The following is a 22,335-nucleotide window of genomic DNA, read 5'->3' on the forward strand; positions in this document are numbered from 1 at the left end:
TAGATTGAGAATACTGAGATTAAACTTCTGATAATGAAAGATATTCCTCTTCATGTAGATCATTGTTAGACGCGACATTTGTATTATATGCCTCTAAAGCTGGTGTGTCCAAACCACGGCCCGGGGGCCAAATGCGGCCCGCAGGCCAGTTTGAATCGGCCCTCTGCAAATTCTAAAAGTCATGGAATATGGCCCACACATTCAACTTTCGCTTGTCTTTTATTGTACTTCTCAAGTTCAAATATATTAATGAGCCTAAAGACAGACGGGATGTAGGCTGTTTTTTTCTGAAAGCTTTTTCAAGTATCGCGCATTATTCACCTACATTTGATTTGTTTTGCTAACTTATAACTTAACTTTTGAGACAATATTCACCTCTATAAGTGGCCCAGCTCTCCGTATATTTTTCTGTATGTGGCCCTCGGTGAAAAAAGTTTGGACACCCAGCTGCTCTAAAGTATGATGATGTGCTTCATCTGGGGTAATGAATTTGTCGATTGACAGAAAATATATATTTTTTTAGCACAATATGGTATTCAATTATCAAAGAAACCAAATTATAGGGATTCACTTTTTGTCTGATGTGATGGTAAACTATCTTTGGGTTTTGATTGTTTATCAGTCATCACATTGGACCTCTTTCATAATCTAGAGTGGGCACTCGGCAGGGGGACACAATGAAGATTTACTGTTGAATTGCATTATGGTAAATGTAGGATCCAGCTTTCTTGAGAGTTTACGATGTCTGGGCCTGGTCCTTTTTTGAAAAAGTCTTCCCAACCTTTTTGGAAGTGTAATAGTCTACTAAATTATGGGAGTAGCCCTTTAAATCATTACAGTTTAACTCTACACAGTATCCTAGAACGTTTTTTTGCCACTTTCCAATTGGTCAAAGCATGGACCCCTGCATATTTCTAGCGTTTTAAACTCAGCCCACTTTCTAGGTGCCCGAAATTTGTTTTGCCTGAGCGGTCTGTCTCCCTCACTCTCCTCCTCACCCCCTCACCCCTGTGTGCAGTCAGTGAGCCACTTTGAGTTCAGCCCCTTCGGCTGGAGGCTCGGGTTTATCTGGACGCAAAGAGGAAGCCATTCAGGAGTTTTGCGCCGTAAGGTAAAGAGAGGATCCGTGCCGTCGTTGGGGGGGAGAGAGAGAGAGGAACGGGAACCGGGGTTTTGACCTTTTCCGCATAATCTCGGATTTGTGAGGAGACATGGCGGTGTTGTCTGCACTTTGGGTGCTCTTACTGTGCCAGCTTTTGACATCATCCTCAGCCCAGGTAAGGATTGCATCCCCTCAGTTAGCCGGCTGATCTTGTCTTAATGCGGATGTTAGTTTATGCTGATAGCGTTTAAAGTTTATTAACTTGCCAAAGGTAAATGTCACCTGTGGGCCCATATATTGATAATGAATGTGTAGATGGTGATGACAATGCCCTCTTTTACAGCTGCTTAAGCCCTGACCTGCATTCTTGATACTTTCCAACATAAAACCTGATGCTTACTCTGATGTTTTGCACTCCTTACTCTTCTTGTATAATTATCGTTGAGTGGATGTTAGTATATCGTCTCTGGTTTTGCAGGCCTATTTTCTCTCTCATATCAGTCTAATTGTGTGCAGGTGGCTGTGCCTATCGCATTATTTGGTGAAATTGGGGTTATGTTTTCCCCTGAACCTGTGGAATGCACGAATTGGAGATCAGTGCCCTTGCACACAATGCCACCTCTGTTCGCTCAGGCTCCCTGGAGCAGGAGCTCAATTAGAAAGACCTCAGTAGAAAACATTTATTTTGTTTAGATAAACTATGAATTACTGATGTATTTGCATCTTCATAGAAAAGTAGTTTTTATAAATCTACTTAAGCCTTCATTAAGTGCTTAAGGGGAAATCTAAAGCGTCTGTACACTTGGCTATGTGCATCATGGTTTGCAATTGAATTGAGCATCTCTAGTTACATGTTTAGAAATATTTAACTTTCTTGATTTTGTGGCAAGTTTTTACCATGGCCAAGTAAAACAACCTTTCCTCATCTTCTCTATGTTGTCACACCACCACCACCACCACCCATGCAATTTCTACATTATTTGTGATGTTGAGAGGCTGCATGATACTACTCAGTTAGAGATGCCTGATTTTGATTATTAATTTTGTTACAGAGACCGGGCCCCAGAGGAGCCACTGGGCCACAAGGACCCCCAGGGCCAGAAGGAAAGGATGGCACCGATGTGAGTTGACTAGATTGCTAAAGCTTATTTTTACTTTAAGCTAGTGTGCCTTATAATGTATGCTTAAGATTCAACCAACTCCTGTGAGTAGGCAAATGGGTATCCCCTCTTTTGAACGGGGGTTCTCTGTTTTGAGTAATAACTGATTATTATTATTTCATGAAAAAATTGGCTGTCGAATGAAATATGATGATCCACCCTCAAAATATTTGTAAATGTGTGCCACATTCTCTTAAATCATAGTTTGCACTGAGTTGGGCTCAGTTGCTTCACATCTTTGTCATATAGTATTTAGAACAACCCCCCCAGTTACTTATGCCAGAAAGTGTTTTCATTGTGCATAAATGTGGCTGAAATGTGTGTAGATGTTACTTTTTATCGCATTGACTCCTCCCAAAGTCCCTCCTACACGTATGAAATCATAACCATGCATAACAGGTAGGCAGGGTTTAAGGGTGTCAACTAAATGGAGTTGGTATTGAAAAAAGCTATCCCTTCACTTTCAACCTATCAAAGCTTAGATTGTATTCATAATGTGGACGGCTTTTCTTCTTTATTTTGCAATGTCCTATCAGTGAGCCTAATTTGTGTAGGCAATCATGTGTCTTGTCAATAAATGCGGACAACACAATAACAATCATCTGAAATGTAAGGGGTCTTACTGTTTTACGAAGTTTGCTGTTATAAAGGGTGTTCTTATATGGTTAAAAATGGAGGTGATGAAAGGAAATTTAATTATGGGTTAGCCAATTTAAAAGAAAACTTGGGTAACAAGGTTAACCCTTTATATCCTTGACATTCATGTCTTTGATTTTTGTCAAACTTTCTATTTTAAATGAAGAACGACATTGTGAATATTGTATAGCCTTTTCAGGAAGTCTTTAGTTGTGATTATTTTTGTGACTGCAGTTAGGCACACAGAGGGCCCATTCATACATTCCCCAACCCGGTGAGACCATCTAGAGTTTCTCCTCACACCTCCTCCCTGCCCCTCAGCCCCCTGCACAAACCAAACTGAAGCCTTCATCATGTGAGCGGTCGGCAGCGGGTCGGTTTAGTGGTGTTTGTTCTTCCCCCAGTCTCTGCTGAAGCTAAACAGCACAACCTTTTTACTTATAGGGCTCACTGCTCTAGGTTCTGTTGTTGGTATTACACTGAAGCGATTGAGGGATTTTAACCCAAAACTCTGTCCTTACAGTTGAACACTGTCGTCTCCAGAAATATTTAGGTGAATGAATAGGCTGCACGTTTTGTCAGGCTATGATATATAGTTTCCTCCTTTTTCATTAACAGGGCAAAGATGGACCTGCTGGACTGCCGGGCAAAGCAGTAAGTATTACCAACCAGTCAAGTCAGTTTTAATTGGTGACTGTATTAAAATAAACATGTCAACATTTCAGCGAGGCCCTGCAAAATGCTATTTAGGTTTTCTTTGAACAATCCTCTTGACTTACAAATATAACAGTGTTTAATAAGTTCAACCTGTTTATCAGTGTGCCCAATTTAGAACTAAAAACCTATTGCAACTCCTAAACTTCACCACCAGTTCACACACGCATTAAACCCTGATACAGAAAGAGAATTGATGTCCTCCCAATGCAATGAGCCAGGCACACGGGAAAGTTGTTTTATGTGAAAATATGTCAATACAAACAATTAAATCACAACAAAAATCACAAAATTGCTGTTCCCCTGCCTTCTGACAGGTGAAATTACAATACTCTCCCTCTTTCTGACTCTTACCCCTGCCAATTTCTGTACAGTCAGATAGGGAAACACACCCGTAAAGTGCTTTTATGGAGCAATTCATGTTGTTCATATACATTTTTTTCTTGAGCACTATTTGACCAATCTTTATCTGTGTAGGGTCCCAAAGGGAAAGCAGGAATACCAGGGGAAGCAGGAAAATCAGGCCTGCCAGGACTACCAGGAGTAGACGTAAGTGTCTAATACACACACACAGACCACCTTTACACTACCAACACACCATGTTTTGTCTCCGTCAATCGATTTAAGGATGTAAAGCCTAATCGTCTCTGTTATAAATGTGAAATAACTATCGGCTGATGTTTAAAATAACACGAGCAGCGCACGTGATGTTAACAGAGATATTTGCTTGCTCTTCAGGGTTTGACAGGTCCTGATGGCCCTGCTGGGAAGGATGGACCCCCAGGGGAAGCCGTAAGTGTGTCTTACTCTTTTGATCTTGCAGAGGATACTCTTAAGGATGCACCCAATTTAGTTTTTAAGAGCTTATCCACTTTAACCTGCCCCCCCCATTAATAAACCAGTTGAAGTCAGCCATGAGTAAGATACATGTAGGCACAGACCTGTTCGTTTGGTGCTGCTATATGAAGATGTTTATAGGAGGATCTAACAGGGACATGGCCAGTGTTTCCTCAGTCAGCACTGATTTGTCTAGACAGTTCTCCCTCCTGGTGGGAATATTTTTAATGAGGGATCAGAATGGGATTTACTTCTTGCTGCTCTCCTAATCCGGCCCGGAATGCTAAATGTTTCCCACCAACCTGTTGGACTGTAGGGGAAGATCTGCCACCCCGGTGCTGAGGGAGCGTGGTTTTATCATCTGAGAGACACAAAAGACGACAGAATTATCACATGTTCATACAGTATGCAGTAGGAGGACGTTTATTTCTCACATGTAATATTAAGTTATACAAGTATAAAGATTGAGGGACTTCTGCTGTGAAACTGCAAATTCACTGTCAGGACAGATAACCCCTCCGGCTCTGAGCTAATTAGCCAACCTAATGAGGAAACTGGCATCAACCAGTGTCCATAATTACTCAGATTACTGCACTGTCACGGCTGGTTCATAGTGCAGGATCACAATGTTGGAGTTGTTTGAGACGGAGCATAAACTGGTGTAAGTAGTAATCAGCTAACAACAATGACTGTTTATTTTCTCAATTCAGATTAAGTGATGTATTCTAGGTCATTTCAGGCTAACTCACATCCATTGTTTGAAATGTGTGTGCCCCAGTGTACTTTGTTGTCTCGTTTGCACACTGAGGAATGCAGTGAATAAATAACACCACTGCGTTAGGACTGTTTTCTTTTGCCCTCTCACCTCTGAGACAGCACAAATACAGCTGTGAAGGAGGTAAACAAAGAGTTACAGAAGGAAGAGAAATGGTCATGGGGGGTTAGTCAGGAGGAGCAACACCAGAAACCACAATGTAACAGTTTTTTCTACGAACGATTTTGTAGAAGTAGTTTGTTTTTAACGGCAGAAATAATTAATGACGTGAAACCTTAACTGAAGTTAGTAAAGGAAAGAAGAAGACATACGCCGAACAAGTATCCGACCAAAAATGCTTGGAGATGCCCAGATGACCTTATGTGTAACTAGAAATTTGATTGCAATTATTGCCAAATATTTGAGATCTTCCACTTATTTATGACATACAGCTGAAAAAAAAAATCTAAATTCTTTTGATTCATTGATTATTACTTGTCATATATTGTTAAAACTCTCCTTTTCTCTTATTGTGTCTATAGGTGGAATGTGACTAGTAGTTATGTCAGGCACAACAGACCCTTATCGTACGCAAGCCTTATAGAAATAACCCTTACAATAACTCGGAAAGAGCTGTTGAATGAAATCCATAAGTGGTAGGCTGAATAAACATACTTCCTCTGACAACATATTAATCTGTTAAAGTTTTAATAGTACAACAAGGAAGAAAAACAAAAAATTGTTCCATTATGTCCACACATAGATCAGGATCATGTTCAAAGAGTTTAGGATTTCACGGCTTTTTTGGTTTGATTACGTCAGAGAGGTTGATGTGAGATTTTGCCTTCTTCTCTCCAGGGTGACGCTGGGCCTGCCGGGCCACCTGGAGCTCCTGTAAGTACACCACATACTATGCAACACCTAAGAAACATCACAGAGAATCTCAGCAGTTGCTCCTTAATGTTACAGTGATCATATTATCCCTGAAGACACCTTTTACACATTTCCAATAAGAGTCCATGCTGAACTTTCAGGATGTTTAACAAAGAAAAGAAAGGAAAAATTACTAAAGCAGGACCAAACTGTACAGTCAACAGAGAATATCTGATCCAGCTCACCCTCTCTGTCATCCAAACTCCGTCATAAGACAGGTGGACTAAATACCATTAAACCACGCACACAATTGCAAGATGTGAACCGAGAACAAATGTGTGTGGTTTTAACCATGATAATAATAATAAAACACCCAAAAAATGATTTGGCTACACACCCCTGACCCTTTCACCAAATACTTTCACTGCATAGGAGAATTTCATGCTTGGAATTCAAATGCTGCACTTGTAAAATCAGGCCTCTAATAAACCAGGTTTAAGTAGCCCCTGGATTCTATACAGTTAACACTTACCGTCTGAACAGCACACAACCATCTGAGCGCAGGTCACAAAACCACTTCCTGCAGAAAACACATGGCGAATCTTCCAGAAAATGCAAACCAGACCCAAGAATAGCAGCTGTGGTAACAAAGCGTGAAGCCAAACCAGCACACAGCTGCAACACTCCAACTAATCAGCACCAAAACAACCAACACCTGCGCCGGCCAGCACCTGCAGTACACGGCCAGTTACACTACCAACCAATGGGCCATAGCAAAAGGGAGACACTTCATTTGAATATTAGAAAAAAAAGGCTTAATTTAATAAAATAAAACCAAATTAGAACAAATTATAAACTGACAATAATATTTGTACTGTGGGGTTGGAATCAGTAGCATGTTTGGTGCATAGTGGAGGATTTGTGTGTCAGTGTTTTGAATAGGTTTAGATAATCAGTGAGCTGCAGGCAAGGGCTTAACATCCGTAGGGACATAATAACAACAACAACATCGTAGTTTAACACCTGTATCTACAATGAAATAAATAATGTACACCTTAGTAGATCAACGACTACAATGGCCGACCAGTTTTTGTGTATTATTCATTTCCATATAAACGTTTGCTGCAGTGCAGGGTATAAGGGAAATGGAATGGGTTAGACAGGATCGGAGGGGCTGCAAAGCACAGACATCAAATATTGGTGGCGACCATTCTGATTGATCAAAATATTATAAACCAACCTATGTCTACGGGGAGTAGAGACACAGGTTAGTTGAACTCCAGCTGACACCACGGTAATCACAACGGCACATTATATATAATCTGCAGTTTTCTCTGATCTATCTGGACTGTAAAGGCGCATCTCTAGTTCACAGCAATAACCTGAGGTAACCTTCAAAGCGGATTCAATGCAGCAACACATCCCGTGGTGGATATTGATGCTGTGAGTAAATCTAATCATCCTCTTGGTGTTTGTGACTTAATTTGCCCTCCTGTGTCTTCCGTAGGGCAGAGGGAGACCAGGCGCTGCAGTGAGTACACGTTACTCTCTTTTCATATCACTCCTATGAGCAGAAAGATGGATATTTTGATGTATTCCTATCGTCTTTACATAATACAATATCTACTTTGCATCCTGGAAAAGTGTTCTTGTACATAAAATTACAAATCCTTTCACTGATTGTGTGTTATATATCTACTCTGCACTTTGATGTCATGCCAACACTCGGTGTCTTTTGTTTTCAGGGACTTCCTGGAACCAACGGGTTGTCAGGCGGAGTCGGACCCCACGGTCCAGCGGTGAGTATCTGTCTGATCTCTACAATTACACTTCTTCTCGTCATTTTCAGTCACATCCTGTTCAATTGAGATTTGTGTTATCTTTTATAGATTTAGGTATGATTAAATACTTAATTTGCTACAAATAACTACATTTTGGTGAACATTTGCAGCAATATTCATACACAAGCCTCTGCAGTTAACAGTAAATGTGATAGTGATTGGGATGCAGGTGTGTTTTGATTTTTTTACCCTCAGCTAAACATTGCCCTAAATTTCCCTTAAATCATATTTTGATCATTCAATTCTTATACTTGCTCAATATCAGAAGATGCTTAAGTATTATTAGCAGTATTGGGAAGGTATTTTATTGTGTGGGTCAGAATTCATCTTGCGGGGTTAGCATTAAAAATACAGGTACTATACTATACAGAAATACAGCAAGGTGTCAAAAAGAGTATACACACAAACTATTTACCACCTTTTGTAATGTGATTTCTAATTTAGGAAGTTAGAGTTCCCCTCCAAAGTTTAAAGACATGCTTGGAATAATAATTTGAATCTGAGTGAACAGCCATGTTATAAATTCTACTGTATCTTTTTCGACCTTATTAAGGGATTCAGAATCAATATGCACATATTTTTGACTTAAAAGCTTTACTAACAAGATATCTCCTGCTTCACTGAAATGTCTGCTGTCAGTGTGCTTGAGGTTTTTAATTAGCATACCATTACAAGTTGTAGTGTCACCAAACCGCTCAGAGGTACATGTCCTAAACTCAGATTTAAGTGAGCACAGAGAAACCTTCCCACTTTTTAAAAAGCGTTCAAGTGTCACCTTTTCTAAACGCCAAGTGTTACTTTAAAACTGCAACTGATTATTATGACTGAGAGCAGGTGACCTTTCCCAGCTGTGATATGGATAAATGAAAAGCTGAAAGTTCACATCACTTGTTTTAAATTAAGCTGAAGATGGGTTAGGGTTAATAATCTTGGTGCTATCTATCTGTTTCTCAGGGTCCTGAAGGTCTTCCAGGACTTCCCGGACCCCCTGGCCCTGATGGACCACCAGTAAGTGCAGCTATCATTTAATACTTGCTCACTGGTGCTGCTGCTGTGGTCATTGACTCTGATAACCTGCTGTTTGCTGTTTCACAAGATCCTTCCCAATTTGGAATGAATGGCTGTGCTTCAGGGAGGCAGGGATGTGTCAACATTTTTCAAATGTTAATGTGGGTTGTTAATCCTCCCTCTTTTCAGGGTTTTCCCGGTACTCTTCAGGATCTTAGCGGTGACCTTCTGGTAAGCTTTTCAATCATGCACCTGTGAGAGCATCATAATGAGAGCAAGCTGAAGATGCATAGGATGAGTTAAGGTGCTTACTGTGTCATCTCTGTCCTCTGCAGTGCCCTGCTATCTGCCCCTCTGGTCCCTCTGGTCCTTCTGGTATGCCAGGATTCAAGGTAAATACACTTTCTGTTATGGTTCCTGTTTGATTTGTTGTCATGCTGCAGCCTCACAACACATGTCCTCATGCACACTCATCATGTCTGTATTCTATTCTGCTCTTGTAGGGTCACACGGGGCATAAAGGTGACAAGGGAGAGCTTGGGAAAAATGGAGAGAAGGTGAGTTCATTGTGCTACAAATATATCTTTTTTGGCTGCTTTCAGTATATAGTTAATACAACAATTGAAATAACCGTGTGCACAATATTTGTTTCATAGTTTTTCCTACGTCTGCTCAGGAGGTCAGGTTTTTGTTTTGATTCGGTCTGTTTGTCCGTTTCCCGACAGGATTACGGGAGAAAAAAAAAGCTTGCTTGATTTGAATTTAATCCTAATCATGGGGTTGTTACAGAAATTATGTTTCACATTAGTTAACATTAACATTTAGGGCATGGCCTTGGCAAAGGTCTGTGCTAAACGAGAGCCCTTGTTGTTACTAAACAACTTATCCTAACTTTCCTCTCTGTCTCTAGGGTGACGCTGGACCATCTGGCCCACCAGGTATTCCTGGGACTGTGGGTCTTCAGGTGAGTTACATAAAGATGATTCACAACTTGCGTCACTTTTCACGTGTTACCCACATAGAAGTTTGGTCCATCAGAAAGTACTGCTGTCCAACGCAGTTTTGAGAAACTATCTGATTTGTTTATGATGTTTTAAAGTGCCTCTGACGATGTGTTTCAGGGTCCACGTGGTCTCCGAGGTTTACAAGGCACAATGGGATCTGTAGGAGACAGAGTAAGTTATCTTATAGAATGACCACTGCGTCTTCATTCAGCTTCTTATCCGCCACAATGCAGCCACCTAACATATGTGTACTTACAGTTGGATTCCTTTGACTTATCTTTGTCTCTAGGGCCTGCCTGGTTTCCGAGGAAAACATGGCATTGTCGGCGTCATTGGAAAGACAGTGAGTCTCTCCTTGTTTGTAGCACATCTGAAACAAAAAAAGTCTTTGGTGATAATTAACAGCCAGGATACACGGCTGGTCCCATCAATGAATAGCTGTGTGTGTTTCATCTGATGTCTCCAGGGTGACGCCGGAGAAAGGGGACCACAGGGATTCAGAGGACCCAAAGGAGAAATTGTAAGAAGAAGACTTTAATTAAGCTTCACGATTATATACAAAGAAGTATAAATGACACGTTAATGTATCTTTCAACAGGGTAAAATTGGTCCCAAAGGAGGCCCTGGGGGATCCGGACCCAAAGGAGAGCCTGTAGGTGTAACTCTGTCTATAAATTATACATGTTTAATATACACCACCTCTCAGTAACACGAGGATCATATTTGATGTTTTCTACAGGGTATTCCTGGCAGAGATGGCAAAGATGGTACGCAAGGATTAGATGGCGAGAAGGTAAGTTGCTCTCGTATCTCGTTATGCTTTTTGGTTTAAATTTGTTGAGTTAATTTAAGTGATTGTGTGAGTGAAGCTGATGTCAGTGTTGTCTGTGCTGATAGGGTGATGCTGGTCGCCATGGGGTTGTTGGAGAGAAAGGACCAAATGGACTTCCTGTGAGTATTTTGAAATAGACTTGGGTGTTTCCTGTCAAATTAAAATAAAGGAAATCATTTAAATGCACAGTCAGTTATCTAAGTCTAAGTAGTGGTTGGATTAAAGCCTCTTTATTCTTCTGTTCCAGGGTCTTCAAGGAAAGGCTGGAACAAAGGGGTCTAAAGGAGGAGTTGTGAGTATAAAAACAAAGTCGAAACAGACTTTAAACTGATTAGAGAACCATGCAATTTTAATTTCTTCCTTCTTTTTCATCAGGGTGATCCAGGGAAAATCGGTGAGACAGGACCCTCTGGAGAGCCAGGTATTCCTGTATGTATCTGATGGGCTTTTTTGGGGGGTATTATCAGGTCACAGTCTCTTTGACATGTCATTTAACCCCACAATGTTGCATTTGGACTCTAAGCCTTCCTGACCAGTCCACACCATCTGTCCTCTCCTTTAGGGTGACATCGGCATCCCAGGAGAGAGGGGGTTATCAGGACCCAGAGGAGTGGCTGTAAGTTAATGTCCACACTACAGACTAAGGTGTATTGTTGTCAAATTGCTGCTCTGCTTATTTAGCTAGAAATAATTCATAAGCATCTACTACATGGAATTTATAAATAATATTTTGCCTCATTTGGAAGCCAATTGATTAGACTTACTGCTGCACAGATGGTCTGCTAAAATCAACCAATTTACAGACTTTACAACATTTCAAAGTGCACTGTCCTTATAACCAGCATTTATGTAAAGAGCATCAGTCTTAGGCCACAATGCATAGCAGCATACAGTCTGAGATAAAAGTAGAAAAGCAGGATAAGAAACTACTGCCCTTCAGAGTTAATGATATTCCACTGCGGCTGATACAGTGGCTTGCTAAGTTAGTAATGAAGGGCCAGTGATGAGAGCAGGTATTCATAAGGGAGGAATTTATAAACAGGAAGGTCATTGTTTTTCCCATCAAGCCCTGTGGCGAGGGAAAAAATGAGATAAAACAACATGGGAATTACACTTCTCTCAAACACTGCACTGCATAATGAATCATGTCGTCCTCAACCTTTATACCAATGTTTTTTAGTTCTGACTCTCTGAATAAAATCAATATCCAGTTTGTTTTATTACTGTAAGCTCTTCCTAGTTTGATAGCTAGACTATATCTGTGTCCAACAGGGAGGAATTGGACCAGTGGGAAACATTGGATCCCAGGGAGTGAAAGGTTTCCAGGTCAGTTGTACGACATTACCAACTATTGTCAGGTTATTTATTTTTTGGTAAACTCACTGGCTGTGTGTGTTTGTGTGTCTGTGTGTTTCTTTCATGAACTACAGGGGGTAAGCGGATCCCTGGGCGATCCCGGTCTTCCAGGTCCAACAGGAATCCGTGGAGAGTTTGGCGAAAGGGTGAGTTTGACGTGTGTGACGATATGAAATGTGCCCCAGGGTTTAACGTCATGTAATGTAATCCATGTTAACGAAAATGGCTGCGACTTTATTATAGTACTAAAAATATACTCCCGCCTTTATTACCAATATTTATTTTCTTGAATAACATTTGTGCTTAATATGTTTTAAACATAACACATCTTTTGTAATGTCCCAGAGATTATTAGTCCGCTATCATAGAAGACCAAGAAATCAAGAACAAATTCAAAAAAAATAAACATCTTTCTGATGATCCAGACAACTATGGGAAAAACAGAGCCGTGCATCTTCAGGGGAAATTATATTATGCATTTATTCTACAAGAATATAGGAAATATAACCAAACAATGTGCATTAACTCTAGGTCTTTATCAGGCTATATATATATTCAACTGCATTTTCACAATTTTTTCCAACACTCCCAAAATGTTGACATATTTTTGACTATTTTTTCAGTCGTCAATTAACTAATAGTTCCAGCTCTAACACATCAGGTAAAATCCCTAAAAGAAATCTACATTAAAAAGCCAAATTAGACAGACATAAAATCAAACGTCTCTGCACCCCAGCAAATCTAAATGCAAACGCAGACAGATATGTAACTATCCAGGTACTGTATGTCAATACCCAGGTCATCCCCTCCTCAGTCTTAGTGGTATGAACTCAGACTGCAGCCAGGAGAAACTCAAACACAAAAAGGCCTCCTGTTCAGAATCTGAGGACAGAACAAAGCCTGTCTTTATGCCGCTCCTGGTTCCCCTCTTCGAGCCCACCTTACTTCCCTTCATCCCCCTTCCTTCTGCACAGCCAGCTTCTACAAATATCTCGACATGGCTCTCATTTATTCTCTCCCTCTCTCCTTTTTCAACCTTTTAGGGTCCAGTTGGTGCTTCTGGAGCTAAAGGAGACATGGTAAATATTGAAGTCAGGGTTAAAGCTTAAGTATAAAAAGGCCGCCTGTATTATCCGCCCAAGAGATTAGACGTTTCTTGGTCAAGTTTTACAATATTAAAGAAAACGCAAACGAAGAAATACAACAACATTTGAGTTATCTGTTGTGTTCTCTTTAGGGTGTGGCAGGAAGTGACGGTTTGCCAGGAGAGAACGGGGAACCTGTAAGTATTTTTTTTTTCCTAATTTCCACTGTTCAATCAGAATCCAAACACACAGAGTAAATGTCCAAGATACACGTTTCTTTGTCAGGTAGCTATCAGTTACAGAATTGGTTCAGCTGGAGCAAACACATTAAACGTATATATTTTAAAGTCTTTATATGAGTCTCCTTTCACTTATTCTATATATATTGATTTACTTGTTTAGGAAGTACCTAATGGTTTTTGGTCTAGTGGTTTTCCTGGGAAAGGTTTTTAGTTTTTCTGCTGTTTGTTTGCTGTCTAATGCTCAATAATGTAAAGCCATTCCACCTGAGTTTAAATAAACACACAGAATTTCTCTATTTTCAGGGTCCTTTTGGCCCAGTTGGACAAAAAGGAGAGGTGAGCGACATCAATGTTATACATCTTTCTGCTTAATTATATGTTCATCTTTTTATATTTTTTGTAACTGTTGCTGTTCTACTCTGTCTTTAAGAATTACCCAGGGACAAAAAGTGTTTTGAATTTCTTTTTTGTTACTTGTGTTTTGTACACCTACATGGACCTGATCACTTTAACAGATTTTAGAGAAGTAGCTGAACTTGTATTAGCACAAACCTTAGTTAGTTTAAATATTGTGTGTGGGTGTAATTAGCAGCACAAGTTTGTTTCCAAATTCCCTCTGTGTCTGCTCCCTCACTAAACATTAAAATGGAGCCCAGCTCCGAGCTGTTGCCCACTTGTCGAGTTGTGCACATGCTTCTGCTTCACATTCCAGGTTTAATAGGATTAATTAGAGATAGGTATTGTTGCTTTAGCTTTATTGGCCTGTTCCCTGTTCTACCGCCACAAGGGAGAGACGAGTCACATTAAGTGCAGCACAATTTATGTAATTAGAGACACAGTACTGATGAGCCTCACTCTCATAGTCTCATTTACTGTTTGCCGTGCTCGTCGGTGCAATCATCAATCAACAAGACGCCATATTGATCCGCCCCCGCATTGTCTCAACACGTGTGCTCCTTGGATTGTGTTTATTAAACGATCAAATCAGAGGCTTATGGATGTTTTTAGCTCAACTTTGGAAGAAATTGATTTCTTTATTTTTGCTAAATGTACTGTGTTATTTACGGATAATACTCTGTGATTATAGTCAGGAAAGCGGGGTGAACTTGGACCTAAGGGAGTGACTGGTCCACAAGGAGAGCTCGGAGCAAGAGGGCCTCCAGGGAAAACAGGATTCATGGGCTTCCAAGGGGAGCAGGGTCTGCCTGGAATTGCCGGAAAGACAGGTGTACCCGTGAGTGTTTTTTTATAAATCTTCAAGGAGCTTCTGACTGATTGACACATACACATTTTTTTCAATGAACTGCCTGAAAACATGGGTTACTTACTTGTGTTTCAGGGTAAACTGTCAAGTGAGCAGCACATCAGAGAGCTGTGTGGCTCAATGATCGATGGTGAGACTTCTTAATTAAACTTTTTCTGTGATTTACTCGAGTGTTGGATAAAATCTAAAGTGTTTAATCAACCCTATGGTGTTTTCTATCATGCAGACCAGATTGCTCAGCTGGCGGCTAACCTTAGAAGACCCCTGTCCCCTGGGATGGTGGGTCGCCCCGGACCTGCAGGACCTGTAGGAGAGCCAGGAGATACTGGCTCTATCGGGCACCCAGGTTCCCGTGGACCCCCAGGGTACAGAGGCCTGCCAGGAGAGCTTGGAGACCCAGGTCCCAGAGGTATGAAACATTAAAACCAGTATGGAATCAAGTATCACAAGATATACCTGAGGGGTCACGAGATGATTCATGGGAAAGGAAAAGAAAACGGCAACCGAATGGGCATATGGTTTTGAAGTTGCTCTGCTTATTGATGTTTTGCGGGATAATTGTCTGTGGGCCGTGAACAGTTATTCAATGAAACCATTCGATCATTCTAAAGGGCCAATCCCCCTTAATGGAACTGCTCACAATTAGAAATGAATACTCTTTTCAAATAAATGAAGAGGAATAAAAAGTACATTTCTGAATTACAGATTAAATGTGTAAAAGGAAAGTACTCAAAGGAAGAACAGTACTTGAGCAAATGCACGTAGTTACTTTACAGCATTGATTAAAGTGTTCTGTTTTCACTTCAGGTGCTGTTGGTGAGCATGGTGATAAGGGAACACTTGGTAAAGCTATTGATGGACCAACTGGAGACCAAGGATACCAAGGTATGTGGCTTTAAACAGTACAATCTAATGTTTAATTGTAGCTTACGCTCAAATTAAAGTCAGTAAATGCAGAATCATTTACTGGCACAAATGGAACAGTCATCATAAATGGGATTAGCGACACCAGTGCTTTTTATTGAAGACAATGTGAGTCTATTTTGGCATTGAAATCAAATAAGAACAAATCTGTGAGATAATGGTGGGATGTTTTGTTAGGGAACCCCATCACTTCACTTTGCAAGTTTCCTCTTGGGAAATCTGAGTTTTTTTATCCAAATATGACCCTCCTTCCCAGGCTACGTAATTGTTATTCTTTTTTAAACTACAGTAGCCATATTAAGTCGGTTACGTATCTTAAGTCTGGTTGTCTCCGTCTCATTCCTTCTATGCTGTCCACAGGTGTTCCTGGAGTAGCTGGAATTGTCAAAGATGGGCGTGATGGATCTCCAGGAGATCCAGGAGAGCCTGGAGAGTCAGGCAGGGTAGGTAGGACTGGGCACCAGGGAACACCTGGAATCTGTGACACATCAGCCTGCCAGGGAGCATCAGTCGCTGGAAAATCCTCCAACCCCAAAAACCATTAAACATCCTGAAACCTAATGCCATCCACCTTGAGGAGGAAGGGTGACAAGAGAGGGGAGGGAGGAATGAAAGAAGAAAGTGGAGACAAAAATGTCCTCTTTATTAAAATACCTTTATCACAAGATGGGAAGAGTAACATCAAACAGGTGTGATATTTTGAGAGGAGTGGAAGAACATCCGAGGAGTGAGATGAAAACCAGAGCAACTGAGAGACAAAAACATCAAGATAACATCCAGAAACGAAGTGGACAGAGGCCAAGAAGAGTCCAAGAGAACAACAGCAGTGCTCCAAATACTACAGTATCACATAACAAGACTTGACAACTGGAAGAGAACGAAGAGTCCTTTTGTGTATAAAAACGTTGTACATGCTATTTCCATGCCCCCATTACCTTGGTTAACATTTTTCTGCAGATGACTCTAAAACAACAGTGACTGGCTCTGAAGTGAATGTGCATGTATCATTGCCCATTAATGTCAATCACAGGTGTTACCTCAACATACAAGCTAACATGTAAAATATGGAAATAGGCGGCAGAGGCAAAAAGCTTCTGTCAAGGAGCCTTGTATGTATTGTAAAAGGAATAAAAAACACAAATACCCAGGTGCCCAGAAATTGTGTAGATTAATGCAAAAACGTTTACCTTTTGATAGTCTTGTTTTTTTTTTTCTACAGCTTCTTTGTTTGTATTTTTAAATGACATGTGAAGTTGATTCTCTAGATTTGAGAATCAAAAACAACAATACTTGTGGATGCATAAATCAGACATTGTAAAATAAATTTAAGAACCTTAGGAGCAGTCTTTTTTTGGGGCTAATCAACAATGACCACATCCACTATGTACTACCGGTGCTGTAACTATTAAATATACATGACCTTAAATACTATTTATTATTTGTGGGTGACTGTTGTATGTACAGTAAGATGCTACAGCGACATGTTGTGAGAAAGAACAAATAAAGCCACTTTTCAGTAAAAGATTACTCTTCTCTACATATCAAATGAACAGTCTGCATGTCAGAGTAATATGCTAACACAATGGAAATCAAGTAATCCCATTAATTTACAAAATATACTTTAAATAATATGCAAAAGAAAGAATGTAAGTGCATTTACACTTACATATATGATTAAATAACAAATGTATGTCAACAAGAAAACTGAACTGAATATACACTATGAACATTTTTCCAATTGAAATTAATTCCATAAAAATGAACTACACTTGAATAAAGTGTATAAAAAGTTGCACGGATAGTTAAAGCTTGGGCTGAAATCTAGTCAATACAGCGCTATCTGCTGTTTGCAAAGGGAAACAGTGCCCCCTGTGTGTGACATGAAAAGCTTTTTTACAAATGTTGGCTCTCAAGTTGGAAAAAATAATTCATATAGCATCCTGATGCAGTGTGGTTTTTCTGATTGAGCGTCACAAGTTCTGGGACTGGAAACCTTTCCCCATCTCAACCATTGTGATGCAGCAGAGAAAGAGCTCCTCTCAAAAGGATGCTTTTTGTTGTTTAAAACAAATTGACCTAACTCATAGCCAGAACTGATGGCACAACCATAGCTTGAATGTTGAATTAATCTCAAAGGTCTGGCTGATGTTTTAGATGAGTATGGGAAGGGTCATTGCTCTACCGCAAGAGGGATGCTCAGCAGCGTGTCCATCTGCCGGCGGATCGGGTCGTTGCCTGAACAAGGACTGGATTTCAGAAAGTGTTCTTTCCCATCCGTGAAAGCCCTCTGAAACTCCTGTTGGGGGAAGAGTAGCACATTGGTTAATGAGAGAGAGTACAAATAGTAGAGCTTTCCAAAAGGGACCGTGCTGGTTTAACATTCTACTACTCATCCAGCCGGGTACCTCATTTTATTCATTTTTGATGAATAAGTTGTTATTCTCTGTCCATATAAATGACAACTGGCCTGTTCTTAACAACAAAGCATTTGTATATGTATGTGCTTTATTACAGAAAATCCATCTATAAGTCACATTGCAAACATCACTAAAGCAAGCAAGGTCAAGGTAACAGGCTTATGTCATATAAGGAAAATGTAGGCTGTATGACAGAGACTACAAAACTAGATAATAAAGCTAATTTTTATACCTAAAACTCAGAAGAGTAAGATTTGAACTCTAAGTTATATCAAGCCAATGAATAAAGCTATGCTTTACATGAATCAATGTTTTATCGCAACACAAACGTACCGCTTGAAAGGTGTCTCCATATGTTTTATTGATGTATTTAAGGAAGGCAGTGGTCCACTGCAGGGTGGTGACCTTGTCCGTATCTGACTCACAGAATGGCACCAGCATGTTCAGCTCATCACAGTACAAACGGATCCTCTTCCTGTGCAGAAGACAATACAAACGTTTATTATCTCTCAAACTTTAATAACCTTTTTTAAGGTATATGATTTTTTCAGGACACATCCTGTAGTGAAAGCTAAGTTAGGCATATACATCTTTAAAATGATATTCCATTAAACCACATCACAAATTGCTGAAGGTGCAGGTAACTTTCAGCTTTTGGTTATGGCTGCTCACCTGCGTTCCCTCTCCTTAATGTTGTGTCGCTCCCTGCGCTGGATATGCGACATATGAGGTTGAGCTTTTTTCCTGGTGCTGCTCCCTGATTTTCCGGCAGAATCTGGATCAGTCGACGCAACCTTTCCATCATCTATGGAAAACATGGCAGTGTATAAGATTTAAATAGAACAGAAACAAGAACAGAAACAACATTTGTTTGACAAGACAAGGATAAGAGTGCTGATTATTACTTTCTATGTTCAACAACAGCTGGTCCTCTGTTAAGTTGCAGCCATCGGTGAACTGAGATTTTGTACCAACTCTCTCACAGCAAAAATTAATCGAGAAACTCTTCGGGATGATTAAACCCTGGTGCTTGTTAGGTTCAATCATGTGAGGAATATGGCCAATCACCTGAGATCAAAACAGGAAGAAGAACATATTGAACAATGAAGTCTGCCTATGATGCCCTTAAAACTGTAGTTAATTGCATTTTGATTTTTAAAAATGTCATACTTGTTCAGACATGTTGTTGATCGGGGTAAATTCACCCCCAACAAATGGGCTGGAAACATCAAACCGCATTTGAGGGTGTTTGACTGCATCTTGAGCCTCAGCAGACTGCTGCAGCATTGTCAAAAAACTGAATCACAACAAAGAGTTTGTAAATTCCATTATATTTAGCATCATGGGGTTATGTTAACTAACGCAAAGTAATACACATTAATAGGAATGCTTACTTGCTAAGAACTGCTGACTTGATATCTTGATATCTTGGGGTGTTAGCAGACATGGTGTTAAACCTCTTCTCCAAACAAACTCTAGCCGCAGATATGGATCTGTTCTGTGAAAATGTGCTGCTGTTAGAGTAAGGTTCACTCTGGCTGTCTTCACCTCTGACTCTGGCCAGCACAAAACCTGGGACTTCTCCATAAGAAGCTGGAGTCTTTTCTCCTGGCATCACCAGACTGTGGTCATCAGTTGAAGTCGATAGGTCAATAGCTTGAGTGGCTGCTAAGGGGGATAGTGCTATGGATCCAGTGGTGTCTTTAACCATCACTGTAGCACTTGGATGGGACTTGGCATAAGGCAAATCTGAAGGGGTAATGTGTGCCTCCACATGTGCCTGGATAAGATGCTGAAAGTGTGTATATTCAACCTCTGACAACTCCATCAGGCCAAGCTCAGGTCCCAACATGGGCCCATGGTCATGTGTCAAACATTCACTTTCGCTCAAAATCTCCCCAACAGGGTCAAAGGTGTGTTCTCTGGATGAAGGTGATACATGGAGGGAAGACATACTTCACTCTAGAGTTGGGATAAAGAGCAGAACAAAAAACGTTCAGTTATACAAGGACAGGCTTTTAATAGTAGCTACAGTCCATGGTAATCACAATTTCAATTATATTTGCACTATCTTCCTTTTAATGTACTGTTATATTATCTTAAATTTAGATTAATTTGGTTTTCTTTCAATTCTATGCTAATTTTATGTATATTTCATGAGATTTTAATTCTCTACTGTCAAGCACTTAGGACTGCGATTCTTGTATAAAAAGGTACCATACAAATGAAGCTTATTGTTATTATTATTATTATTATTATTATTATTATTATTATTATTATTATTATTATTATATTCTTATTAACCGACCTTCACTTAATGTAGTAATCCCTGTAAGCGGCCTTGTCCAGAGTATTAACGTTATTTATAAGAAAGGAAATTGTAGCGTACACAAATTAACGTTGAAAATACTGACATTTAACAGCTAATCTACAACTTCAAGCTAACAATGGTGGAAAAAATGTCCGTTGCCAACAGTCAATTACTCCGTGACATTAAATTAGCGAACGAGGAACTTTAAGCTAGTAAGCTAACATTACATTTGAAAAGACGTTGGCTGTAGGCTAACGTTACATTTGAAAAGACGTAGGCCTATCCCGGTACAACGATAAATCATTACTAACACGTTTAAAAGTCCACTACCTGGTCTTTAAGTGTAAAACGAGCTAGAACATATTATTCAACTATATTTGCCTTATTATTGGGTCTTTACTTACTTTAATTGACAGATGGACGCTGGCTAGTAGGCTACCGACCTCGTTGTGAGGCTGAGCTGTCACGGCTGAAGCCTCGGTTTATGTATTTTTATTTATCATATGTTTTACGGATGGAAAAAACGGTGTCAATATTCGTAGTGCTATAATGGCTATAATCCAATGTTGTACAAGCATTGATGCAAAGTAATTTAAGTACATTCACTTGTCTTTATTGCTTTGAACACCAGTTACGGTCGGCCTAGTGTTTCCAGTCCATTATGCTACTAAACATGTCAAGGTGGCAATTATTGCACTCTTACACTTTCAAAATATTTGTAACATTAGTTATCGTGAAGTTTTGTCCAGCTATGTTGCCTAAAGAAATGAACATGAACCAATAAAATAAGTAATAGTAGCCTACGAGCCCCAAGTCTACTGTAAATTAGGCTATGCGAGTGGCAATATTTCCAAGCTTTCTACATACCCCAAAAATCTGCAGTAAGCTTCCGAATAGTAGTCAGAGGTGGGAGAAGAACTCAGATCTTGTACTTGAGTAACAGTACAATAGTACCAGAGGGACTCCATAAGTAAGAGCCCTGCGTTCAAAATGCTACTCAAATAAAAAACGACAAAATTAGCACCACATTTTTCTTAAGGTACCAAAAGTAGATTTACCTCTAAATTGTAGTGGGTAGAAGTACAAATTAGCATACAATGGGAGTATTCATGTAAACAAGTATCAAAATTGAACTTAAGTACAGTACTTGAGTAAATCGAAGGTTCGTATTACCTACATCTACATCAAATATCAGACAGAAAACAGTCATGTACAGAGCCATGGTCAGCTGGAACTCTTTACCAGTCCACATAATTCAGGAAAATTCTCAAGTACATTTTAAAAGGTTGCTAAAACATTATATGAGCATTACAGAGTAAAATGTAACTGTGGTTTGGCCTTGTGATGATGGCTAAAATGTGATGACCATTTTTGTTTCCCTTCATATACCATTGTTCATATGATGAAATGAGTTGTTCTATTTTGCTTTTAGTTTTGTTTAATGTTTGTTCTGTGTGTGTGTGTGTGTGTGTGTGTGTGAGGACCCCAGGAAGAATAGCCAACGCTTATGCTAGTGCTAATGGGGATCCTAATAAAGAATAAGAATAAGAATACTTAGTTACTTTACACCACTGTTTTAATTTTATAAAAGAAAGGCTCTTCAAGAATATACTTTGAAGTAACATACAGTTCATCCCACCTGATTATCCTTAAAATGAAGCACACAACAGAGTTGGATAAGAACAGAGAAAATGTGTATTTATTTCATCTTCATCTGTTAAGTAACCATATTATATCTCAATATTGTATTGTGTACACTACTGGGGTCAATGTGTTTACACTCCCATAAATGTAAATAAAAACAACTACTTGATAGGTAGGTTAATGAAGACTCAATTGAATGCTGTCGCCCCCGTTTGGTAAAACATGAGACTTACAGGTGGATAAGGAGGGTTATACAAAGTTGCTACAGGCAGACTCTGACTCCTGATTGACTGAACCTGAAATGGTTTTCAATCATTTGTATATTAAACAC

General features: G+C 39.8%; 3 protein-coding genes across 6 annotated transcripts in view; 1 reads left to right on the forward strand and 2 right to left on the reverse strand.

The window, feature by feature from the left end:
• The window catches only part of LOC134867769 (potassium channel subfamily K member 15-like), a 19,115-nt gene extending 12,325 nt beyond the window's left edge, over positions 1 to 6,790 (reverse strand). For both annotated transcript variants that reach the window (XR_010166181.1, XM_063888581.1), the window contains exons 1-2: positions 6,609 to 6,790; positions 4,752 to 4,810 (exon numbers count right to left, since the gene is read on the reverse strand). The gene's annotated coding sequence lies outside the window, so the exon portion shown is untranslated. The remainder of the gene's footprint in view (positions 1 to 4,751; positions 4,811 to 6,608) is intronic.
• Positions 987 to 17,154, forward strand: col9a3 (collagen, type IX, alpha 3). 2 transcript variants are annotated; one of them, XM_063888539.1, is made up of 32 exons: positions 987 to 1,277; positions 2,155 to 2,223; positions 3,517 to 3,552; positions 4,090 to 4,161; positions 4,351 to 4,404; positions 6,062 to 6,097; positions 7,584 to 7,607; positions 7,822 to 7,875; positions 8,872 to 8,925; positions 9,115 to 9,156; positions 9,261 to 9,317; positions 9,429 to 9,482; positions 9,836 to 9,889; positions 10,047 to 10,100; positions 10,219 to 10,272; positions 10,396 to 10,449; positions 10,528 to 10,581; positions 10,669 to 10,722; positions 10,827 to 10,880; positions 11,009 to 11,053; positions 11,137 to 11,190; positions 11,324 to 11,377; positions 12,034 to 12,087; positions 12,192 to 12,263; positions 13,161 to 13,196; positions 13,355 to 13,399; positions 13,748 to 13,780; positions 14,532 to 14,678; positions 14,784 to 14,838; positions 14,935 to 15,117; positions 15,516 to 15,593; positions 15,993 to 17,154. In XM_063888539.1, exons 1-32 carry the CDS (start codon positions 1,212 to 1,214, stop codon positions 16,175 to 16,177), a joined length of 2,037 nt encoding a protein of 678 aa, XP_063744609.1. In that variant the 5' UTR covers positions 987 to 1,211; the 3' UTR covers positions 16,178 to 17,154. The 2 variants fall into 2 exon arrangements, with proteins under 2 accessions (XP_063744609.1, XP_063744619.1); XM_063888549.1 differs by having other exon boundaries at positions 1,219 to 1,277; positions 7,589 to 7,607.
• LOC134867812 (transcription factor-like 5 protein) lies at positions 16,259 to 21,340 on the reverse strand. 2 transcript variants are annotated; one of them, XM_063888648.1, is made up of 7 exons: positions 21,228 to 21,340; positions 19,444 to 20,011; positions 19,220 to 19,346; positions 18,955 to 19,117; positions 18,722 to 18,854; positions 18,383 to 18,524; positions 16,259 to 17,928 (listed from the first exon to the last, which is right to left on the reverse strand). In XM_063888648.1, exons 2-7 carry the CDS (start codon positions 20,001 to 20,003, stop codon positions 17,803 to 17,805), a joined length of 1,251 nt encoding a protein of 416 aa, XP_063744718.1. In that variant the 5' UTR covers positions 20,004 to 20,011; positions 21,228 to 21,340; the 3' UTR covers positions 16,259 to 17,802. The 2 variants fall into 2 exon arrangements, with proteins under 2 accessions (XP_063744718.1, XP_063744709.1); XM_063888639.1 differs by lacking the exon at positions 21,228 to 21,340 and adding an exon at positions 20,765 to 20,966.
• Between the last annotated feature and the right edge of the window lie 995 nt (positions 21,341 to 22,335).

This window comes from Eleginops maclovinus, chromosome 1 (genome assembly GCF_036324505.1).
Source record: "Eleginops maclovinus isolate JMC-PN-2008 ecotype Puerto Natales chromosome 1, JC_Emac_rtc_rv5, whole genome shotgun sequence".
NCBI lineage: Eukaryota > Metazoa > Chordata > Actinopteri > Perciformes > Eleginopidae > Eleginops > Eleginops maclovinus.